Source organism: Ammospiza caudacuta, chromosome 6 (assembly GCF_027887145.1).
Source record: "Ammospiza caudacuta isolate bAmmCau1 chromosome 6, bAmmCau1.pri, whole genome shotgun sequence".
Classification (NCBI taxonomy): domain Eukaryota; kingdom Metazoa; phylum Chordata; class Aves; order Passeriformes; family Passerellidae; genus Ammospiza; species Ammospiza caudacuta.
The window spans coordinates 20,661,901-20,683,771 of NC_080598.1; the positions used below are offsets into that span (position 1 = coordinate 20,661,901).

General features: G+C 38.9%; 1 protein-coding gene across 4 annotated transcripts in view; it reads right to left on the minus strand.

Annotated features, from left to right (window-relative positions):
• AP2A2 (adaptor related protein complex 2 subunit alpha 2) overlaps positions 1-21,871 on the minus strand; it is a 44,272-nt gene that overhangs the window by 14,191 nt on the left and 8,210 nt on the right. For 2 of the 4 annotated variants that reach the window (XM_058806205.1, XM_058806203.1), the window contains exons 2-11: positions 16,478-16,546; positions 9,361-9,503; positions 8,545-8,738; positions 6,516-6,645; positions 5,420-5,521; positions 3,954-4,062; positions 3,307-3,454; positions 2,727-2,895; positions 1,464-1,601; positions 33-215 (exon numbers count right to left, since the gene is read on the minus strand). In XM_058806205.1, coding sequence (XP_058662188.1) covers positions 33-215; positions 1,464-1,601; positions 2,727-2,895; positions 3,307-3,454; positions 3,954-4,062; positions 5,420-5,521; positions 6,516-6,645; positions 8,545-8,738; positions 9,361-9,503; positions 16,478-16,546 — 1,385 coding nt within the window. Of the gene's footprint in view, positions 1-32; positions 216-1,463; positions 1,602-2,726; positions 2,896-3,306; positions 3,458-3,953; positions 4,063-5,419; positions 5,522-6,515; positions 6,646-8,544; positions 8,739-9,360; positions 9,504-16,477; positions 16,547-21,871 lie in introns of all 4 variants that reach the window. The other 2 variants (XM_058806204.1, XM_058806202.1) reach the window with 1 other exon arrangement.

The following is a 21,871-nucleotide window of genomic DNA, read 5'->3' on the forward strand; positions in this document are numbered from 1 at the left end:
GCTCATTTTGAAAGGGAATTGAAAACAGTTACCTCAAACACAGTCTTTGCTGCATATCCTTGCACATCATCCCTGTTGATGACAATCTGAATAACTCGATACCACACTTCTTCACTGACATAGTCACCAGCAATGCGAATCAGATTCAGGATTGTATCCACATACCAGGTGTAATCCACTGCATACTTCTCAGCTAGAATTGCAACCTTCAGAACCTGAGCACACAAAACAGAACACAGAAAGTTGACTAGCTCTTACTACGAGCTGTATATACCTGGTGATGCCCCACAATGGCCCAGGAGCCTCAAGTTTCAGATGCATGAGCTTGTTCACTTGTTCCCACAGCCAATGTGAAAGGTGAACATTGAAATGCTGTGCCAGAATACAGCAGTTGCCAGGCACATATTGCTTTCCCTATAATGCATTCAAATATGTCATATCTTTGTGACTTTCCAGTTGTGTACCTAAGTGATCAAGTGCAATTTACAAAACATTTTTTTGTTTGCTATAAAAACACCATCTAAACTACCACTGAGAAAGGATCAAATAGGAAATTGGAAACCTCTCAAAAAAAGGCAAAAGCAAACTCAAGATAGCAGAGGCAAAGAGTCACCAAAGCACAGCTGAGTTTTCAGGTGATACTGAGATTTCTGCATCCTGAAGCAACAATCAGCTTCAGGGGAGACTCCAAAAAATTTATTATCAGTTGCATTTACTACTCTTAAACGAACAGATCAGTATAAGGGAACAGAATGAAATTCTCACTATCTGCCAAGTCAGGGGACGTTGCCAACAGCAACAAGAGACAACCAGACAGCACAAGAGGTAAATCAACAAACAGTATATTCCACATTCACTTTTCCCACCAAGAGACTTCAGCACCTAAGCTAAATAACTACTGTAAGTACAAGTTTTGTTTACCATCCTAAAAAGGCTGGAAGTTGAGTATTTCAACTTTTCTTCTACTGGTAAGAAGGGGATAAATATCAGGCCTCTTAGCTGATTAGAAGGTATTGGTTTTGGGAACCCTTAGACTGAACATTCTCAGAGCATATAAAGTTCTACCTACAAATAAGCATTCACCACTAATTTTTGAAGCTACTGGACAACTGGCCAGAGTAGGACCTAACCCTCAGATGTACAGAATGTGTTGGTGGCTCACATATAAAATTCATTTTGCTTTCTATATACACTGTCCTGAGACCAAGACCAGCTTTTAAAATTCTTAAGTTTCCAAGGTTCCTCCCTGTCCCCTGGATTAGTTGAACCTAAATTTTTTGCTGTTAGACTACAAAGTTAGGAGTTTGTTTCTTTTAGTAGTTTTCTCTAGTGGTTTTTTTTTTTAAGCCACCATGAAAAGTAATCTCTGTCACAGACTATGCAGCATCCTAATCAATAAATGATACTTATGGTACCAAATACAGCTACAAAACAAATACTTAAGAAAAACACCAACAGCTTACAATTTCTTCTCTAATGGAATAATCAGCAGTCTCCAGGTAATTGAGCATTTCAGCCACAATCTGCTGGGCATTGCTTCGGTCACACATTGCATACAGGAGATCCACAGCTCTTTGTCGTACACTCACATCTCTCTCAGTCTGCAAAAAGACACAGAGTCAAAGGTCAAGATGATTTCATCTTTGTTTGGAAAGTACATGCAACTTAAGAGATGAAATTTAGTATAATACACAGTGAAATTTAAAACAAATGAATTTGCATAATTTTTCAGATGCAGAATGAACTCGGATATACCCTTTATATAAGCTGTGAGTTTCTTATTTCTCACTTTCAGTCATCTAGGTAAAGCTCAGTGGAGACTCAGACAGCTCCCTGCTTTTAAATACTATCACAAAAATTCAAATCATCAAGTTTTGTTTCTGTAGCATACTTATTCAAATCTGTGCAGGTGCTAAAAGAATGGAGGAGTTTGTACAGAACACTTCAGTATTACGCAGAGTAGGCTGGGTGAATTTGTGGTCCACTGTGCACTGAGTAACTGGTACCAGTGGCCATAAATGCACCAATAACTGGCTGAAATTCTTAATTGTTACCTCAGGTTTAGTGTCAGGCATGCCTTGTAACAACTGAAGTCCAGCTAGAACAAATACATATTTTGAACTTAGATGAATGTATAAATATGCTACAGCACAAACTTGGAGTAAAATAAAACATTTAAACATCCAAGTATGCAAGTAAATTTACATGCAAATCAGTCTTACTCTTTTGACTTCTGCTTTGTCACATAAACGTGGCCTGGGATTGTGTCTTTCTGGTTTCTTTCTGGTCTTTACAATTCTAGTGCAAGCTGATCTGCTCTACCACTCCTCGTAAGCTATTACAGCAAAGGAACAGTGTGCAATACCAGCAAGATAATAATAAAACTGTTTTCTCAGCATTCTCAATTTTGAAATTCCACATCTTTAAACAATTATTCATCTTCAGCCTGCACTTGAGCAGATACCAGTGTTAGAGGGGACACAGCTCCAGGTATCAGATTTACCAGCAGAGTGCAAAAATCAACAAAAGCTGATCATTGTGATTTCCAGCACAGCAAGATTTTGCTGGATTGAGGTAAACTGAGGTAGACTTCAAAGAATAACTCATTTGATTATTAAGTATTATTAACTTAATTGGGGACAGGGAGCTTGGGACAGTGGGGGAGAGGGCACTGAGGGAAGAGAGAAGACAACACTCAAAACCAGACCACACACTTCAATATTTACCTTCAATGCATTGATAACTGTTTCTATGTGTGTTTTCACAGCCTCATGTGAGAATTCAGAGCTGGCAAGCGTGCACATGCTTTCCAGTGCTAGGTAACGCAAATTAGTTTCTCGGTGCTGCAAGAACTGACCTAGCTGGTTACAGGCACGGACTAGCAGGTTTGGCTCACTGCACAGAACAGGAGAGAAAGTGAAAGGGTTAAAAGCAACAGGTTTGAGAACACTCAATTCAGAATACTATTTCTGCAGTGGAGATTTCTTAAAATGCTTCAAAGTGTCTGCTAGAATGCTTTGCAAGTGAAATGCAAATTCAGATACTGTGAGCAAATAATCTCTGTTGGATTAGAGCAGTGGGGTCAATACAAAACATCAAATAAAGAAGCAGCAAAACCCAAAGCTACACAGCTCATTAACGCTGTTCAGTTACATTGCTGTGGTTGTGTTCCAATCTTGCAAGCAACTTTGTGTTCTTTACCCCTTCACTCCCTCCCCCATTAAAATCCGATTAACTGTTCAAGACATAGTCCCGTATTTTCACTTTAAAAGCCTCTCTGATAACAGAAGTGTTGTCCCAGCTCACCTGTCATGATGTATAATTAAGCTTATTGCCTCAAACAGGACAGCATTCTTTGCATTCGAGTGTTGAACCTTCTTTGACTTTGGTGGCTCCTGTGCTTTGTTGAGGATGGTTTCCAGGCATTCTGTCAGACGGCCACGTACCGCAGGGTCTTCTGGAGAACAATGAGCCGTTGGACAACTTCACTATGCTCTAAACCCTAAGCCCTACCTTAGGTATTCCCCTGGCTCAATCCAAATTAACCAAATTATTCTGAGACATTAAAAACCTTTAAACTCCCCAACACACACATGGGAAAAGAATTCCAAGCCACAGATCTATCTGGGTGAGAACAAAAGCCAAACAATCTGTACTACAACTACTTGGAGGCTTTAATACAGTCGATAGTATTAATGAATGTTTAAAATGGCAGCTGTCAGTGATTTGTAAGATGCACACTGGTTAGACATTTTGTTAAAATTAAACACAACATAACTCAAAAGGCCGAGGAGGTTAGAGCTACCAGAAACACTCAGGAGTACAAACTTCAGTATCTTTGCCTTAAGACAATGTGCTTGCACTCCAAGCTATGGTAACACTGCAGTGCAGTAGCTCTTTGGAGCCAGTGTACTGTGTAAGAGAGATGACCAGTGCTGTGATGTGTGCATTACCTGGAGGTGGATAGCACTGTAACAGCCTCAGAAGTTTCACAGATAGCCAGGGAGCAGGAACAAAGTAGTATGTGTAGTCCTGAAGGTCTGTTGATGCAGAAGTTACAATCTGTAAAACAAACAACCAGCACGTCAGCTGCTGAAGTTAATTGATTCACAAGCTTCAAAAGGACTCAAAGAAGACTGTAGGTCACCTCTGACAGAAGCTTAAAAAACTGTGTCACTAGCAATGTCTAGTTCAGTAGATTAATTAGGTGCAAGCCTTCATACTATGAGTGCACCACAGTAAATGCTAGTAATGGAAATCCAGTTCTGTAGATACAGTAGTCTAGAAAGCCTGTTCTGAAAGCCTACTTGCATTTTTAAAGAATGAAGACAACCATCTTGTAACATCAAAATGTTTAACTAAAGTTTGACTTTCTCTGTTCTAGCAATTCACAGATTCAGCCAACAGCCTGGTGGCTGCTGACAGGTGAGCCTGCAATTCAAGTACAAGATGCTATGACAGTCTGACCTAAAGCAGAAGGATCAACTAACACCTTCAGTAGCATCCATACAGCAAAGCAAAAAAGAGATAGCATTCACAGAAGAGGTTTATATACCTAATGAAATGTGGTAAGGATTAGATTAGATTGCCCCTCTTCATAGATTTATTTTACCCTTTTTATTCTAGGGTAACCATGACTTTGGCACTAGCTTTGCTCAAAATAATTGTACCTAATTCTTACTGCTCTATTACAGAACAGCCTTTCACTTCCCTTAGCACTCCCTTGCTTTTAAGTATTAGAAAAAAATCCTCATATTTGAAAAGAAAGTAAACAAGTAATTTGGGTATAAGACTGCATAAAACTGGGTGTAAAACACACTTGTGAAGAAGTAGCCTCCCTAGTCTTGCACACCTTCCAAAAGGAGGGGGAAAACAAAATCAAACAGAACAGTGACATCAGTTTTCCAGCACAGAAATGTTAACTTACAGACATTTCTCCTCACTCCTCCCTGCTCCTGCTTAACTCCCTACATCATTTACAGAATATCAGATGCTTATTATTAAGTTAGCAGCAGCTCAGAAGAAGGAATACAAAGGCAATTAGCCTTGTAAGAAGCTTAGATAAAGTTAAAGCTACAGTTTGTTATTTTTGAAGGGTTTGTGTGAAGTCTGTAGAATCAGTCTTTGATCCAACTATTTTTTGCTATTACAGCAACAAAGCGAGGATTACTACTTGGAGCACAGCAGGGATTAAACCAAGAAAGTTTGGGCAAGCCAATACAGCTTTCTGTCCTGGTAAGCAACAAGCATTTAGAGGTTACCTGAAGCACCCACATGAAGTGACACTGAATCATCTTCACATTTCATGGTACAGTAAACTAATCTGACCCTAGAAAGCTGAACAGGAAGTTAACCTGATCTAGAAAGCTGAGTAAATTAATCAACAGTGAAGTATTATCAGGGTCATCATTGGACTCACTCTGCTTAATCTAGACACTGCCAAGGAGACTGAAGTCTTAAACTCTTCTGGGTTCTTCTGTGCCAAAGTGGTGATCAGACTTGTAGCTGCAGTAACCACACCCTAGGAAAAAAAAACCAAAACAAAACACAAAAGAAACCCATGTTCAATTTTGGATCAGTTTATGACCCTGCCCATTAACATCTTTTAATTCAACTGGTTTTTAATACACAAAAAAATTGTTTATCCGCATTACAAAGCCCTACATTAAAAAAACTCTTATTTGGCTAGCAGCTAGACTAATTACACACCTGCAGAATCCAACAGAATTTTCAACAACATGATACTGCCATGCTTGCAGAGCATTTTATGCTATTTTTTGTGTTAGCTTTGTCTCATGTTTGGACAATACATCTAAAATAAGAGAGCTGTATTAAAATTAATCCTGGACAGAAATTGTCTTACTATACAAGAGAAGCATGAGCAGAAGAAATTCAGTGCAGCAGATCATCCAGGACAGAATTCTTACAACCCAACATGAGGAGAGGGCTTTGTATAACACAAGCACTGGATGTTACTACTGCAGATTAAAGCACTCATTACTGCTGAAGCATAGGTATTAATAGCCTTATTTCCATAAAGTAACAGGACTGAAGGAAAAACCAGGGTCTCCTTTCTAAAGCAAGAGGGTTTTTTAAGCATCAAAGTAAGAATGACATGGACATCATATGACAAGGAAGTCTAAGCAATGACCAATCAAGTCTTGAATCTTTAGTGCACATCTATTCTTAAAAGGCCTAGGGCAATTAATATTACACCTATGCAATGTAACTTAGTGTAATAAGGCATAAGATTAATTAATTTACAGCCAGAGGAAAAGAACTTTAACATACTATTCTCATATCCACAGTGGAAAGGTAAACAAAGCTTTATTAAAAATTAATAAATACAGCAACTAATAAAGAGCAACTCCTTCCATTTTCCTGCCAAAGTCTGAAGACAACAGCAAGCCACTTGGTCGAAAGACTCAAGAAGAAATAAATTGTGTATTTAACAGCAGAAGTCACACCATTCTCTTTACACACAAGGCTCAAGAAGCATAATGAGGCTGATTTACCAAGTGCTGGTCATTGAGGAGGTGCACCACTCGAGATGTCCAGTCTCCCATGGGAACAAGGTCAGGAGAAGTTCTGTACAAACGCAGCAAGCATAAAGCAGCACTTTGCTTCACACTATCCATAGTGTCTCTGCAAGACATACATACTGATTTAAAATACAGTGGTTAGGGCACAGCAATACCTGCAGGACAGCTTTATGCCAGATCTCACACTGACTCAGCATCCCTGGCCAGGCTGCATCTTTTCAACAGAAGGTCACTGAAGTTTTCTTATGCTGAAGTATTTCTTCTTCTTAATTTTTCCAATAAGTTTACTTAGTCAAGTTTTCAACTATTCTAGAGGCTACAAGACATATGTAATGAATCTTTGTGAAGTGGAGTGACATTTCACATCTTTTATGAGAATTGAAAGTTCATCTCATCTGATCACAAGAACAAGCTTCTTCCAGGCTGACTGAAATCAGACAGTTCAGATATACTACCTTATGAATGTGACCAAAGCTGGATCTACTGATAGGTCCTGTATGTCAGCTAGAAATCATGAACTACTCAACAGCGTCAGCACCTACAGCTAGAATGTAAGGTGGCTGTCAACAAGCACACAACCCACAAATCTATTCACCTTGCCATCCCTGCTGCTGGCACAGAAATGGACTATTTTAAGAGTGGCAAGCAAGGAGCTATTCTAGTTCAGTGAACTCCTTTTCACAAAGTTGTTGATTAAGCATTTTTTGTGACGCACAGACAACAGCTATAAAACGTACAGAGCACTACCAGTAAGAGTTTTAAGAGGCAGCTTATAAAGTGCAATCTTGGTTAAATGTTCAGAAACCTCTATATTCCCAGAACTTCATCCCAGCTATTCTTCATAAATTTATCAGTTTTCCACGAGATCAAGTTGTACCTCAGTTAAAAACCACAAACCTATTCCTCCCCTGTCTCTAATTTCTATTTAAGCCAAGAGAGCTACATTGAATTCGCAAATATAACTGACAATGCTCATTCTGCCCAGGTCACTTAGGACAGGCACAGAAACATGTTTAATATATATTATCTTAGAAATGCAGAAGGAATGAGACCCTGAAGAGTGATCTCGGAAAACATAAACACAGCTCAAAGTTTAAACACTGACCTGAAGGTGCAGTGCTCTGTTTGCGATTAGTGACCCCAAGTGATATTCTCAGAATTTTTTAAGGCTATCTTATTAAAACCCCATGACTCCTCACTGCAGTATTGTCTCCACCATGCTACACGGAGAACAGCACCTAGCAATGGCAGTGGCCTGACATTTAGAATACAGTTCTTACATTAATATAAAAAGTGGCACGTGGTATAAGACTTGTTACAAAAAGATCCATGCATATTCTAAAACATTTCATATCCCTAGAATTTAAATGCACTGTTTGCACTTGGACATTCTAAGTTTCAAAATAAATTAGCCCTACAATCACAGGTCCAACTTTACATTGACTTAACTATAGTTTCAGACATTTGCCAGGTCTGTTTAGAAACTTTCAGCTATACCAAAGTAAGAAAGGTGGTGGTGACTATTTGCCATTTACACAAATTGCTCTTTACATGGTTAGTAGAGGAAGTAAGAAAACTCACAAATCATTATTATCATGTACCTTATGAGATCAGTACATTTACATAAGAACTTCAGTTTATAACAAAATTTGTAGTATAAACATCTATTTAGGTTCATTTATTTTTCATCAGGAGAGGTAAGAAAAGTAAAACATATGCATTTCAGGGGTATTCAATACCACAGATTTATCCAAAACAAAAACGAGATCAGAACAAGGCTGTAAAAGCCTATTGAAGATACCAAAACTCCTAATTTTCACTCCAGTCTTACACTCCTACAAGCAACTCCACATGCAGGCAAGCGAAAGCACCTGCAGGTATTTGAACTGTCATTATCACTGCAAGCCCAGGGCTGTAGAGCCCAAGCTTAAGATGCTGCAATGGAACCGAGTTGCTGAGAAGTTTATAGATGTTGTATTTGAAAGAGGCATGTCACACCTACCCAGCCACAAGAATTTTGGGAATTTCTCCAGCAAACGCTTCGGCCATCTCCCGGCTGCCCACGTTGGCAATGCAGTGCAGGGCGAGGCCCATGAAGGTGGGGTTGCGGCTGGCCAGGTCGTTCTTGATGGCATTGTTTATCAGGCGGATGAGCTCGCTGTTGGAGTTCACCAGCACGGAGATGAACAGATAGCCCTGTGAGTAACAACATGGAAAATCTATTTGAGCTGGCTTCATTTATTGTGGCATTAACAGGAAATGTGATTTCTTTGACACATACACTTCTCTCCACTTCCATATGGGCAGAAATGGGCGTGGAGACAGAGCGAAGGCTAGAAAGATTAAGTGAATTAAACAAAACTGAGTAAGTTTACTGTTACCCTAATTATCTGGTTTTTAAGTGTTTTCTCAGCCTATTCTGGCATATACTCAAAAGATCATTTTAGATGGATGGGGACCAATCAAGATTTTGGCTTATTATTCAAATACTACTAAGTTACATGCACCTGATAAACACAGCCTTACCTAGGGAGATGGAAAGAGACATTTGGAAAATTAAAAGGTTACTTACCTTTTAATGCAAGACTCAAGGCAGTTTCTTAATAAGAGTAATAATTTTATGCAGAATGCACATTTTTTGCAACTAGTTCAAGACTCCCTGTGTACAAAGGTGTTTAGATTTCAGAATTATTCCTAGAGCCAAAATAAGGCTTTAAGCCAGGGCAGGGGGAATGAAGCAAAATTCTTTATAGACTCCACAGCTGAGGCAAGATATCAGACAGACCAGTTTATCTCTTTTAGAGCTCAAGTTACTCACAATTTGTTTCTCTGTATATCTATTGGAACTGAGCAGGTTTACAGCTTCCATGTGACCAAAGTCAATGTCATGCCCCAGCAGAAAGATGAAGAGCAGTTTGCAGACATATTTTTTCTTACTGTAACCATCCAGAGCCTTGTCACCTGAAAAGCAAGGAAACAAACAATTAAGTCCATGTTGAGCTTTTACCTTGGTTACTTAGTGATAATTCCATCTATCATTATCTATATCCTAAAGGATGGTGATGAAAGGATGGTCAAGAAAAAATGCTGTCATCTAGTCCTTGAATTATCCTGCAGTGTCCTTAGAGTATGTTCTTACTAAGAGGCAGCACATCCATGCTTGCTCCATTTTGATTTTCTCGCTTTGGTTAAGAACATTTCTGTTTTCCATACATGGTCTCCTCTTAAACCAATTATCAAACCCTTATCTCAGTAAAAGTGTTAATGTACTCTTCCTAGTTCACCACTGTAGAGAACTCAGTAGCAACAAAAAAAGCCCCAGCAAGTTGTTTTACAAAGATCATGTGACAATGGTCTATTCCAAAGACTGGAAGAAATACATGAAATTAGAGTATCATGAGAATTTTAAAGCTTTTGTAAAATGAGAGTTTTCACAAGTGTTCCAGTTTCAGAAGAAAAATGCACTCTAAATAGGTTTGTCCATATGTTGCAGTACTGCTGATTTTAGAAGCTAGCAGAAGCAACACGGAGCAGTGCAGCTTCCAGTTCATCAGGAGACCATTGCTTTTCCTGAAGGGAAGAGCTACCCTATGAACATAACACTTCTGTGTTACATTCCCTCCCTACCTCAAATCAGGAAATAAAGGGGTATCCAGTAAATCAGGCAAGACTGACTGCTGGGCAGCAAAACTCTGATATATACTGCTGCCTAACAGACTATATAAGCTCCTTCACCTCAGCATTCTGGGCCTGGAATAACTGATCTGTCACATCAAATGTGTATTTCTTGGTGACAGGCAAGCTCAGCCAGGAACAGCACTGCATACACTAAAGCTTCAATAAGATATCCCTTACTCATTGCCCTTGCCAATAAAAGCTCTAAGCTGCCTTTTTATTTTATATTTAGCTGTCTATTACATAAATCTGAAGTTAAAAAAGAATCTTAATAGTACAGAAGTTGCTCCTTCTTCCTTCTCATGAACTGACACAGAGGCATATTAAATTTGCCAGGCCACATGAATCTACAGCTCCCCTGGATTAGGCACTACATCCACACACTGGATAAACACCAAGAAAACTACCACTACTAAACTTACAGTTAGTGAAGGAATGAAGACTACCATCTAGGTGTGAAGATATGTAACAGTGAACCAACAGAAAGCACACTGGCCCACTTAAGTACAAAATGCTAAAAGGTTATGTTTACAGGCTGCATTTTGGGGGTTGCTTTCTATTTTGAACCTTAAAAATTCTTCTATTTAATCTCATTTCAACTGAGATCAATTTAAGCAAACACTGCTATTTTAATGCAGACAATGATACCCTTATAATTTGGGTTTTTAGGCACCCATTGATTTTTTTAAACTGGCACAGACACTGCATCAGTTGCCAACAAAAAACTCCACCTGAAAGCTATTTTTACGTTGTGCAAAGAGGAGTCATCTTCAGGGCCATACTACAGAAGCCAATATATGTCACATTTTACTTCAATACAGGAGGCAGCACCACTGAAGATACCCATGGTAGTGAAATTCTGCTGTACTGGATCCTGTGAGCATCCTCTGACAACAGCCAGCTCTGCAGAAAGCTCTCTACAGACATGTTTTCTTCAAGCCACTTTTACGGTTTGCTGTCATAAGGCTCTTTTCCTGCTGAGTCAGCAAACAAATGTAGGGAATTTTGTTCTCCTAGACATTGGAATTACTGTCAGAAGAACCAGAGCGAAACATTCAGTGGGAAATATATTTTTCCCCCTTCTTTGGAAGCAATATGGCCAGAGGAAAGAGAAGATACTCAACCATGTCTGCTTATCTGCTGTGACCTCCAAACTATGGTGTAGCAATAATGCAGTATTCTGCACAAATACTTCCTGTTGTACTATTTTCCCAATGAAATGGCACTCAAGAGCAGAACCTTCTTCCTATCCCACCATGGCAGAGAAATGCAGATCAAAGATACCTTTCCTTAGGAGAAGTAAGGAAAAAAACCCCAAAAACAAAACACAGGAAAGGTAGTGACAGCTTTAGTTTTCTAGTATTTTTTCAGCTGCTTAAGAAGAGTTTCTACAAGCTCTTAAGATTTGATTTTAATTGGTCATCTACATGAGATCCAAAAGGAAAAAAATCAGTGAACAAACCAGTAGGTCTTTACGAAAACCACTCTACCTCGTGACAAGCCAGCCATTCTAGGGGACGGATGACAGGAACAGGTGATGCTCCTTGCCATTAGCAGATACTATTGTGACTCACAGAAGGGGGCACTAAATAAGCTGAATCCATTTCAGTCAGTCTAACTCTAGTGGCCATCCTCTGCATAACTGAGGACTTACTATAGTTACTGGATAGCATTAATAGCATGAGTTGCTTCTCTGAGATTCAGATACACCAGAAGACATCAAAGTAGCTTTAACATCGACATCACCACAAATGAAGACACCCCAACCAATCCCCAAGACCGAATTCCCAGCAGGCCAAGAGGCTGAACTGCAGCTGTCTGTTAGTGTACAATCCAGCAGCAATATAAAACGGTTACAAGTATTAAATATAATCTCTTATATTCTCAAATGACTGGTGGTGACTTTGTGATACCAGAAAGGAAAGGGGAGTACAGAATGCTGCAATCCAATTGCTTAACGAAGAACATAAGGGATGAAAATATGTATACTATGAACCACATCAACTTGCACAACAAACTATTTGTCAGAGTTTAGCAATTCCTTTTTTAGGTTTAGGACCCAGCTATTTAAAACATTACATCCTTCCAAGATCACAGTATTTTAAGAGCTCAGATTAGCAAGGTCCTTGGATCTCAGGGTATTTGAAGAATTTTTGATAGAGGCTACACCATGGAATCAAGTACAAAACAGATCACCATCCTACTAACAAGCAGCTTCCTTCTCCACCATGTGGTATCAAAGAAAAATATTGAGAAATCAGTATCTGAAACACCTTTTCCAAAGACAGAAAAAATGCTACACTGACTACTTTCAAAAGCTCCTGTTCCTTGAATACAGTCGTGAAGGCAATGTGAGAGTTCTCAGGCAGGTTTGTAAACTAGGCCAAATTAGAGTTCTACAGCTCTTCTTCAAAGTCTTATTAGTTCCCAGCAATAACAGAATATCAGGGGTTTTAAAAATTTTTATTATTTAATTATCTGAGCCATTTGAAAAAAGAGCACTTCAGTCAAAGATCTCACAGTAGTTGTCTAAATCCAGCTGTCTTTTGAAGAAGTCTGTGACTGATTCTTATTGAAATTTTAACTATTCCACTCCCTTCCATGTTGCATTTATGGAGAGTTCCAAAGGTTCTATTTTAAACATTACTAACAAGTCTCATTGCTTAAGTATGTGCCAAAATAGTACAGCTTCCCCCAGTCCCAAGCAAACATCCGAACGAGAGCAGAAGGAAATGTCACATGTTCTGTTATCTTTATTGCAATACACAATCATTTCTTTTAACTCAGCTCATTTTCAAATGCTTCTGGGAACATTTGCAAGTGCTGCAAATCAAGTCAGCAGAAACAGGAAGGATTCACAATACATGTCAGCAGGTTTTCAGCACAGTGGGCATTTCAAAGGCTACTTGCTTTTCCTGAAAAATTTATTAGTTATTTGGCTAAGAAAGAAATTATTAACAGCTGATTAACAATGAGTAATACTAAGAAATAATTACTATTTCCAAATTTCTGTGTATCAACTCCCTAGCATTTGAACACAGACGTTTTGGTTTCCCTTGCTCAAACATAACCACCACAGAGCTCTCTGAAAAGAAATAAGGCAAGAAAGTATTTTAAGACTGTTTGGTTCTCAGGCAGCGGCTTCCACCTCTAGATTGGAACATAAGTTAAAGAACAGCACCTGGTTTCCAATCTAACTCAGTGTACTTAAAAGCCAGTGTGCTGCACTGTTCTGAGCCTGCTACCAGCAAGAGGGGTCAGGAAAACAGTTTAGTCCTTGAGATGTTCACTGGGGGTAGATAAGGAAGCCTGACAAGTCTAATCTCACTAGCTTTCACATGGCCTTAAAATCTTAGCTTTTAAAACCACAATAATGGCTTTTGCAAAACAGAATGGACAACACTGTTTCTTTGCTTCCTTCCTACACTGACCTCTGTTCATGCAGTTGGCAGCAATCCAGGGATACACTCTATCAGAAGGCCACTACTAGCTTAGAGGCTAAAAGAACTGAATTTGATTTTTATGAATGTAGCTATACTTTGAGACAAGATCTGTATTTCTGTAGGAGTGACAGTCCAAGCCCTCTATATCAAATGCTGAATAATTGTGCCACACAATCCATACAAATCCATAAACTAGTATTTATTTACCATACTACTAGCACCAGAAAAAAGATACAACTGATACTTGTCATATTTGAAGCCTGATTTTACTTCCAACAATTCAGTTTGTCACTGAAGACACTTTAATAAACTGGATATTTTTTCACTCCCAAAGCAGTTACTGCTCTAATGCTGGGACTTCCAGTTTGGTTCAAGCATGGGAGCAAAATCAGCTTACAGGCTGAACGTGTAAAACAGAAGGAATAGCATCTTGGCACACTCTACTCCTACAGCTTCTCCTTTATCACACTGGTGTAGCTTCTCTCTAGTACATTCTTCTTATCTCAGTTAATGCAGAAGCATTTAAAGCAACTGTCAAGGACACAGGGACCTCAGCAATGGAGCTTCCTCATGCTTAGACAAGAGACAGAGTAACCCTAAGTACAGAGATTCTAAATTTCTGCTGAGCTCAGTGCACAAAAGCTGGATCAGAACCCAAAGCCATAGCACAAATTCCATCAGTTGAAGGAAAGTATTGCTTGTGCAGAGGTGTGAAACCTTATCCCAACTTGTTAAATACAAGGGTACTTTCAACACCAAGTTACCCAAACATAAGGCAGGTATCAGGCCTGACAGTTACTTGCATGCTAAAACAAAAGTAGAAATATTGAGGCTCTGTCTGCAACAGTGTAAGAATACACCTTGCAGGTTACATGGGATCAGCATCCAGGTAATGCAACAGTGTGTGCTGAAGGCCCAGAGGCAGACCAGACTCCTACACTGGTGTCATGCTTCTCTGTCAAAAGGTCTTGTTTCTTGGACCTTTCCCTGATTACAACCATGGAGCCAGTCCAAAAGCTGCATCTTTGGCCAGGAAGGACCAGTAACTCAGGGCACCAGCATTCACCACAGTTATTTAACAAGGGACATCCTCTTAAGTTCACAATTACACATTTGTCTTAATCCAAACTATTTAAAAACGTTTTCAGGTCAGAGCTGCATCAAAAGAAACTAGGCTAAACTGAGTAATCGCCACTTAAACCAAGAATAAAATGCATATGAAGGTCTCTTAATTTTCATATAACCCTTCTGCAAGGAAGAACCACACAGTATGAAGTCCATGTGGGATTCCTGAAGCAGAAAGATAACACAGCTATCAGCTCCTCACACTCTCACAGCTTCAAGCAGTTACACAAGTTGTCTAAACACAACTTTTTCCAAATTGTGGCATACATGTTTTTGCTCAGGCTTCATAAAGTTACTGTCTTCAGGTAATTAAAATTTTCCACTCAAAATCCATACAGATTTAGTAATAAACCATAATGAGGATCAACTACAAGAAGGTTTAGCCATCTTCCACTCAAGCTACTGAATGAGCATATACAGGCCTTTATTCAAGGCTATGTAAATAGTGCTTAAAGGATGCTACATAAGGTATGCAGGCTAAAGTTATGACACTACTTTGCTGAAAGCACCTCTATTCTCTGATCACTGCCTGATTTATGGTTCCACATAGCCAGAGATTCCTATGATAATTTCTCCACGATCATGAGTAAGCAGAGAAGAATTAACTGTTCATGTACTTTTACCTATTTTTCTAAGAAAAAAATGAAAACAAAGAGGCATGTGATGGCTTTTAATTTTGAATAATTTCTTGAGTGTCTTGCATTGTGGTGAACTATTCCCTTCTAAGCTGTTCATGATACTCAGTTTTCCAAAGGTCTTCATACACCTTTAAGAGACATACTACTTAAAATATAGCCACAGATCATACAAAGTTCAGGAAAAGTTATTTGTTAATACATCAAGTAGATATGCTACTCTAAGCCAGGACAGCCAATGCATTTGTGGTAAATGAATTACTACAAATCCAGCAGATTCTGAAGGCACATATATGATCTCCACATTGCAATATCTTACCTAACTACACACACTGCCCCAGAACTATTTAAACAAAAGTTGCCACAGCCACAACTGTTATAATTTTATTTAAAAACATCCCAACTATCCCTCAGAATCTTTAAACTTTGAAACCACATATACAACTTGAATACAGCTAACAGCATGAGTTTTATCTTGTGTTGTTTAAAAGTTAATTGCTGCCTCTTGAAATTAGTTACTGCATATCCTTTGTTTCACATGAATAATTTGTACTGCTGTTGCTTGTGGTCAAGAAGTATAGCTTCAGCAACTACACATTACAATTTAATTCTGCTAGAAGTCAGCCTAACCCATTACTTCCATAAAGGGCTGAGGGCTGAAGAGGGAGGAAGAAGAAAAGTTTAAACAGATGCTGTTTTACTGGAAATAATAATGTCCACCCATCTTACTCCAAACTATTCAAAGCCTCGCAGCTTTCTGGAAACAAACAAGCTGAGTAGTCACATGGTTAGGAGGGCAAGTACTAGAAACAGTTTGTGACCAGGAGCCGAATTCCCTAACAGAGGAAGGAGTTGGCTTCTGTTATGGCAAAAAATCACAGGACTGTCAGAAGGTTCTAGAGTTAAGAGAACGTTTCCAACAGTAATTCTAACAGACTGCTTCAGCATTTTGCTTGAGTCAGCAGTTGACAAAAGATGTCCAAGCATGTAAAAGCAAAACTCCGTAAAAGAAAGTCTTACAGAAATATATATAGTATGGTATGTTCAAGCCACTTACCTTTAAATTTTGACCGAATATTTGCTAGTTCTTTATTTATCCTCTTTATTTCTGCCTCTTTGCTTTTGCCTGAAATGAAAAGAATACGTATCAGGACACAATGCTTTGGACATCCCTCTGCCACCCGAAGCATCTTTTCACCCAAACAGAAACATTCACTTGTGAACATACAAACAACAGGAGGAGTTATAACTCTCCATTTCCATCACTGGAACCAAATACAAACAGAGGTAACTTAAGCATCACTTTGTACAGGAATTTGAGAAGTTCTAAGGACCTCCCAGTTTCAAGAAGCTTTGCAGACTTTAGACAGTGTCACTTGCATATAACCTGAGATGCCACTGCTACTGACTTTCACAAATGCTCCAGTTTTTCTATTCCTGAAACTGCCCAGAGAAAAGTGAATTTTACTTCCTATGTGATTACTAAGTTGACAGTGCTTTGAAGAAGCAACTCTCCTAAGCACAATCCTATAAACAAGCAGCTCAGATTATTTCTCACCTTAAGGACAAGCCAATTTATTATTTCTGTTGAACAGTCATCCAGTTCAACAGCTTTAAAAACATTCTTCACAGACTGAAGAGGAAATGCAGTAAACTCACAAGGAGTCCAAAGGCTCAAGACCTCACACAGTTAGGATACAAGTTCAGACTTTCAATGTACCTCATGAAAGTCATTTGAAAACCAGAAATATTTAAAATTCACACTTTATTAGATGACTTATGCTTCTTAGCACCATTAGTATTTCATATCCATTTTTGATTTCAAGAACAGATATTGGGATTTCTAGTACCAATTCAAGTTACATGGAGAAACAGCTGCAGTTTTAATTGTGATAATGCAAACTTATTCAAGTAATATTTGCATTGTTCAAACCAAAACAGCTTATTACTCTTTAGCATTTTAGTTTTTGGTGACTGAGATTGTACAGACATCTGGGTCCACTGTCTCCTACACGAGTAGAAGAACAGAAGGGTAAAACAGTCAGCTCAGGCATTGTGATCAGCTGCCTGCCATCTGAGGGAAGCAAGTGAAGTACACTTCAGCAATGCAGATCTGGCCATTTAGTTCTGTAGTTAATTCAGACCTGTACCTATTCAAAATTTCAACAAGTCTAAAACTTTTGTCCATTTCCCAAAAGTTTCAGGCAGTTTCAAGTGTGCCAAACATCAACTAGCAGCAGAAAATGACACCTTCCTTCCCTCTTCACCACATGTATTTGCTACAAGGTTATGAGTAAAAGTGTCCTAGCCCTGATTCAAATTGGTCCAACCTTATGAGTCGTGGGGATCACATGCCCTGTGTTCACACCACACACTTCCCCACACCACTGGGATCACAGCTACAGCTGTGAATGTGCAAGTAGGGGATGTGAGGAGGCTTGAAGAGCAGATCATGACCAGGATCCCAAAGCACCTCCAATCTCACCCCTTTCTTCAACAGAAACATCTCACAGTATTTAAATCTTCCCCTACATTTGCATGTGTCATCCTAGGGTTGTTAATCCTCCCTTTACTATTCCTTTGGGGAATTTACAGCAGGCCCTATAAAAGGTGACTAAGTAACTCAAGGAAACACAAGTGCCTTAGGATAGTTTAAGAGCAAAGTATAAAGGAATCCCTTGTTAAGTACAAATGAATCTAGATTTTGCAATTTCTTGACTTAGACTCAAGAAAAATAAACTGAAGTTAGGACTTCTGAAACCAACTCTTGCATAAGATGCAGAAAACAGGTTTGTATTCATCTGCCTCTAACAACAACCACAAGAGAACAGACACAGAGCAGCCACAGCACACTGTACAAACAGAAATGTTAAGCCCACTACAGAAGCAACTACTTCAGTTTGCATTGTCCTTTTAACAAAACACCTACAGATCCCACAAATTCACTTCAAACGCATTTTTACATTCTACTACAGTGTTTTGTAAAGGCTGCTGCTCAAAAGACTTAAGGGCAGGGTGCCTTGGCAGGCACTCCACAGGACAAAAAACAACCCACAATTTCAGAGCTCAATCATTTACAATTCCTGTTCTGAAACAAACTGTAGTTGCTATCTGTATGCACCCTGATTTCCAGATAAAGCAGAAGATCATGTCCACAGTTTTAATTTGACCTAGAAATTCCAATTAACTTCTAGAATGACAAAGCTAGAGAACACAGTACAGTTCCCTCCGTTTATAAAGATGCATCTGCTGGAATCACAAAGTCTAACCAGTTTTCACTAATATATTATGCAACACGAGTTTTGTTCTAATTTAACTTGTCAATCTAAAGAAAGCTGGTTTTAAAGCAGTAACAGTATTTATTGTATAAATGAGCAGCAAGTCGTGCAATCTAAGACCTGAAGTGTCTTCCTTTATAGATTTCAGATTTGTCTTAATTGGATTATTTGTCCTGAGCACACAGCAGAGATACTCAAATGTTTGCTTCTAGGGCACTTGCCAGCATTAGGAGTTCATTACTACACTGAAGCAAGTCTTTGCTCTGGAGTCCCACCCTCTGAGAACAGGGGCCACAGTAACATACCCCAAAAGGGTGCAAATGTTTATGTAAATAAACAACACTCCAATTTTCAATTTTGTAAGGTATTTCTTTTTAAAGACTTTAGAACACTTCCCTTATTTTCAGCCATACATCTGCTTCTGATGAAAAATTTAATCTCCTAAAGCTATTAGTATATTTACCCTTTTACCATGGGAAGAACACATCTCATTAAGACATAACTACAGAGTGTGGAGATTTTGTACTTAATTTACCAGGGCAGAGAATATAGAGCTCAGTCTGGGACATTGCTAATCTGAGTTTTTAAATTTAGAAACTAGGTCTTTACTCTGTATCTTTAACCTATGTTTGTAAGGGAAGTGAACTGCAATATTTACTTGGAATTATTAGCAGTTGTTTCTCTAACCTCAGCAAGTGTGTTAATAATCACAATTTTAAAATGTTAAAAATAGGGTGATGAAAGAGAAACATATTTGCTAGCTTTTCGTACCCCAAGATGAAATCAAGGCCATCTTTTACTTTTTTAAAACCACCAAAACCTCCTGGCAAACCTTTCAAGCAGCATTATTTACCTGCTACACTCACAGATTATCAGTTACTGCTAGGAATTGGGTTCTTTGTGTCCTAAGCAAGCAACAGAGCATTAAGCAAAGCCTGACTAAAATACTTCAGGAATTTGTGAACTCAGCACCTTTCGCAGAAATAGTCTGCAGGCTCAGCAACACAAGCATGGAAATCCCACCCCCATGCACACAGCTGTAGCAGTGAGATGACAGGAACACCCAGACTCATATCTGAAGGTTTATCATATCACTTAGTATATGAACAAAAGTCTTTCAAATAATTTCTTCAGGCTGTTCTATTTTGAAGGCAGTATATGATCTCATCCAGACTATGACCAAACATAAACAGCATAGTAGTTAGCAGGTGATAAAGAGTTTAACTCATATATTGGAGTTCACGTTGAACAATTAAGTTTTCATCTTATTACTAATTAAAGTCTATGCAAGCCTGAAAGTGTAGTTTTAAAGAACAGCACTAGCACACCAAGTGTTAAATGTCACTGAGGGCAGTCACACAATGCTGAGGACAAATGACAAGTTAAAACCAGGCTGAAGTATCTAACCCCAAATTTCCTCAACTCCAGCAGTTTATATTGTATGGTAACCTTATATAAACACAATTAACTGCTTATATTAGAGGATGACAAAGCAAAACAAAACCTCACAGTGGAAGGCAGCTGCCATTATAAAGGACAAAAGAAAACAGAAGTATCATAAAACAAGAACAAATTTCTAGCTAGATCTTCTGTCCCACTAAGTGTGGAAGGGCACTGTTAAAATGTGTTTGATTAACTGAAGTTTTCAACACATTACTCTGACTTGCCAGCACTCACTGAATAATTTCTATATGCATCTTTTATTTTTACTATCACTAAAAACACTCAAGTAGTCCTGAGGACAGTAAAAACAAGATGATAATAGCTGAAGGAGTGCTGTGCTGCAGGAATAAAGGCTTTCATTTCAGAGCTAGCAAAGGAAATTGCTCTGCCACATTTTCAGGCTCTTACCCAGCCCCAGTATCATGAAATTATCAGAGCTGTACACTAACAAAATGTTCTGTAAGCACACATTCAGCTGGGAGAGGCTTTAATAAAGGTCATGTCATGTATACAGACTGCTGGGTAGGACAGTAGTTAAACCAGAGCACAAGAAGATTATGTTCCATATGAGTTCAGGCTGTATCCTTCTCACTTTCACTTATTCAGACTTTTACCATTTTAACAGACTACCATTAAATATCTGCAAGTCAGTAAGCTTTGGTTGCTGTTCTGCATCACAGACATGTAGTGTTTGTAGCCTTACAGCCCCACTGTATGAGTGCTGCTCATCATCTCCAAGATGGGCACTGAGCACACAGGTACCCAGCCACCACAGTCCAAGGTGCTTATGGGTGATTACTTCATATCTGGCAGTTTGTCAGGCTTCAGACTCCATCATGCTGCCTACTGCCTTCATTAGAGAAGGTAAATTTAGTCTGCAGAGCAGTATTATCTTTAATTACCATCTTGTTTAACAAAGATAGAGTAGGGAACATCGTAAGTCACGCAGCTCATCAAAGAACCAACTACTATTCTTGTATTTCCCAGTAATCCAAGCTACAGTCAGCACTTCAGTACTGCACAAATACACCTCCATTCCTCTGTTCAGAACTCTGCATTACAACCTAAAGAATGAGAAAACAGAGGTTACAGGAAAGGGGTTTGTTGAGCCCATTCATTTGAAAAAAACCTGACATATCTTAACAGTAGCCTGGCAGCAGGGCTGCAAGGTTAAGGAAGTGCTTCAAGGTTAGAATTAGTAGGCAGCTTTGGCTCACTCAGACAGTGACCTGCTCCATCAGGATTAACTTGTTGCTATACTAACTGCAGACTGTTAAAGGTAAATTTGAGGCATACAACCCACCTGTGCTAACTAGAACTGCTACTAGTTCTTAACTTTCATACAAACCCCTTGATATACTTCTGACCAAGCCTATACATTTATTTCCCAAAGGAAGAGAGAAACATTTTTTCTATAAGCAGCTACACAAATACTGAGCAGAGTAGACTTCTGCAGGCAAGGCCTTGAAACACAGGCACACTGTCAACATCTGAAGCAACAAATAAATAAATCACTTCACAAAACTTTAGTTGTTCCCAGTATTCATCTGGCTCCAATCTGCTTTAGGCCAGCAGTCAGTGTAATTAAGCCTAGCCAATAACTTGTTTTGAATTTACATACAGCTGATACACTCTTAGCCTTACCTGCCCTTTGGCCATCTGACAGTTTATGATTACAGATGCACAACTATAGGTCAGCTGGCATGAACTATAAAGCAGAGGATAGGAGC